At 35.1% G+C, this 2,297-nt stretch overlaps 1 protein-coding gene across 1 annotated transcript; it reads left to right on the top strand.

Annotated features, from left to right (window-relative positions):
- Positions 1-1,139: 1,139 nt before the first annotated feature.
- Positions 1,140-2,045, top strand: LOC132037522 (mini zinc finger protein 2). Its single transcript, XM_059428048.1, has one exon. It carries the CDS (start codon positions 1,451-1,453, stop codon positions 1,727-1,729), a length of 279 nt encoding a protein of 92 aa, XP_059284031.1. The 5' UTR covers positions 1,140-1,450; the 3' UTR covers positions 1,730-2,045.
- Positions 2,046-2,297: the final 252 nt, after the last annotated feature.

The raw sequence follows: 2,297 nt of genomic DNA, 5'->3' as shown, positions 1-2,297 counted from the left end.
CTATATGTCCAAGTTTGCAGACAGAATCTCCAATGCAAAAGATGGGGAAAGAAAAAAGAACTTCTTCTAGCTTCTCAACTTGAAGTAATCTGCTTAATGTAAACCATTGTGAGCACTTCGATTGTAAACCAGACTGAATTGTTACAGGATTTAGTATAGATCAAATATCTTGCTTGTAAAGCAACAGTTTAGGCTTCTATATATACACTAACTTTGACTGCCATTACCCAAAGTCCATAAGCTAGTGGAAAATATATAACAATAAAAGAAGAAAGTTAGTTCCCAAAACTAATGAATACTACAATGTTCACTTCTTATTTCGAATCTGAATTGCACCCAATGATAGATTGTGGTGATGGAATGACTATTATAAACTGCAGGTCAAATGTCTCATGAGAAAGAGGAGAAAAATGTCGTCGCCTTCATCATGACAACACTTAACCAGCGTGCAAGTAGACTAGACTGGGAATAAATTTTCAACACAATTGTTGTACGGATCCATACACTTGTAGTTTTCGAATTTTTACGTTATAAGTATATTTTTACATTGAGTAGTTACTCCTATCTTTTAGATTATCTGATATAATAACAATTCTTCTAAGTTATTGGTGTATGGAAGCCAAGGGCGGATCTAGCCTTAAACATGCGGGTTCATGCGAAGCCAATAACTTTTGCTCAAATTCTGTATTTGTATTAAAAAATCCACTAAATATGTATAAAAATTTCACTATGGACCGAATTAGATATTATATATGAACTTGAGATTGCCATAGAAACCCATAAACTTCAAATATTGAATTCGCTTTTGATCAAAGCTTAACTACTTTTATTAGGTATTGTTACCAAATTTACATTTTCGATCAGGGTGTAGAAATTTCTTGCCACTGCTGGATTATAAATTACTCCATAAATAATGCCCCACGGACTTTTCCTATGACTTTTAAGGGCCAAATTCATTTAGTCTAAATAAAATCAAGCTTATCATGTCGCTCTATAAGAACCAGTCACTATTACAGGCCTAATTATAGCAACACGACTGTAATAATGATTTGTATTAAGTTAGATTTTTTCAAATATAATGGAGCGGTAAATCCTTTTTAAGCAAAGCAAATTTGATACGTAATTGGAAGTTGAGCAATCAAATCACAACGATCATTCAAGAATTTACTTAGTGAGAGACCCCAACTGACACGAATAAATATAAACTAATAATGGCCTTGAAGAGACAAAAGAAATGTGTAATGAATGCGTCAACTTTTACTTGGTACAGTATACCACGACCCCCAAAAAAAAAAAAAAAAAAGATGATTGTACTACTACCAAGCTTGCTTTATAAATATGCCTTCTAGGGTTAGGGTTTGTAAATGGAGGGATTATGACTGTAGCTAGCTGAGAATTTTCTGTTCTCTCTATTAGCCGAGAATTTTCTTTTTCCAACTAAAGAAGAGAGATGACAAAATGTCACGTGATTCTGAAGAAGGATGACTTCTACTACGACGACTCGACGAATTCATCTCTTACTATTAGGACAGTAAGGTACAGAGAGTGTCAGAAGAATCATGCTGCAAGTGTTGGTGGATACGCGGTTGATGGTTGTCGGGAGTTCATGTCATCTGGCGAGGAAGGAACTCCCGGCGCCCTTACATGTGCAGCCTGTGGCTGCCACCGTAATTTTCATCGAAGGGAAGTGGAGACTGAAGTTGCCTCAGACTGTTCTTTCCCTTCGTAAAAGTAAGTTTTATATAATGACAGTGTAATTATATATATTTGGGATGTGTATTATTGCCTTTAGGGTTGTGCGTGTAAGAGTGAAGGTTGTTTACTGGGAAGCAAAGGGAAGGTATATTTCTTTCCTTTGATGTTCCATTTTTTGGGGTGTTTATATAAGTGAAGGTGAGAATGTTTGTAATGATTTGCATGGTTGATTAGTGTCAAGAGTGAACCATATTATGTATGAGAATTACATATATGTGGTGCTCTCTGACAAGACATTATGGTCTTATTTTTCATTTATTTTTCCGTCCGTAAGAATATTTTTAGGCTTATCTTTGTTGCTTGCTTTTGCATTTTCAAATATATATTTACTACCTAATATTAGTGAAAACCTCATGTATTATATATACCAAAGGAGTTCGTTCTCTTGTTCGCGGCCAAAGGAAACATGTTCTAAACCAGTGGCAAAAGAAAGAAATCAGAGAAACGATGTTGCTGAGAAGGTATCGCCCCAATAAAAAGAATATTTTTGTGATAGGCATGAGGGCTGATAAAAGTTTGTGCTACAGAGAAATGATGTACTT

Source organism: Lycium ferocissimum, chromosome 11, assembly GCF_029784015.1.
Source record: "Lycium ferocissimum isolate CSIRO_LF1 chromosome 11, AGI_CSIRO_Lferr_CH_V1, whole genome shotgun sequence".
In the NCBI taxonomy this organism is placed as follows: domain Eukaryota; kingdom Viridiplantae; phylum Streptophyta; class Magnoliopsida; order Solanales; family Solanaceae; genus Lycium; species Lycium ferocissimum.
Note: the sequence above shows the minus strand (reverse complement) of the source record. Positions and strands in the feature narration are given on the sequence as shown.

What these genes read in the sequence shown, in the direction of transcription:
- LOC132037522 (XM_059428048.1), top strand. Translation starts at nt 1,451, where the DNA reads ATGACAAAATGTCACGTGATTCTGAAGAAGGATGACTTCTACTACGAC.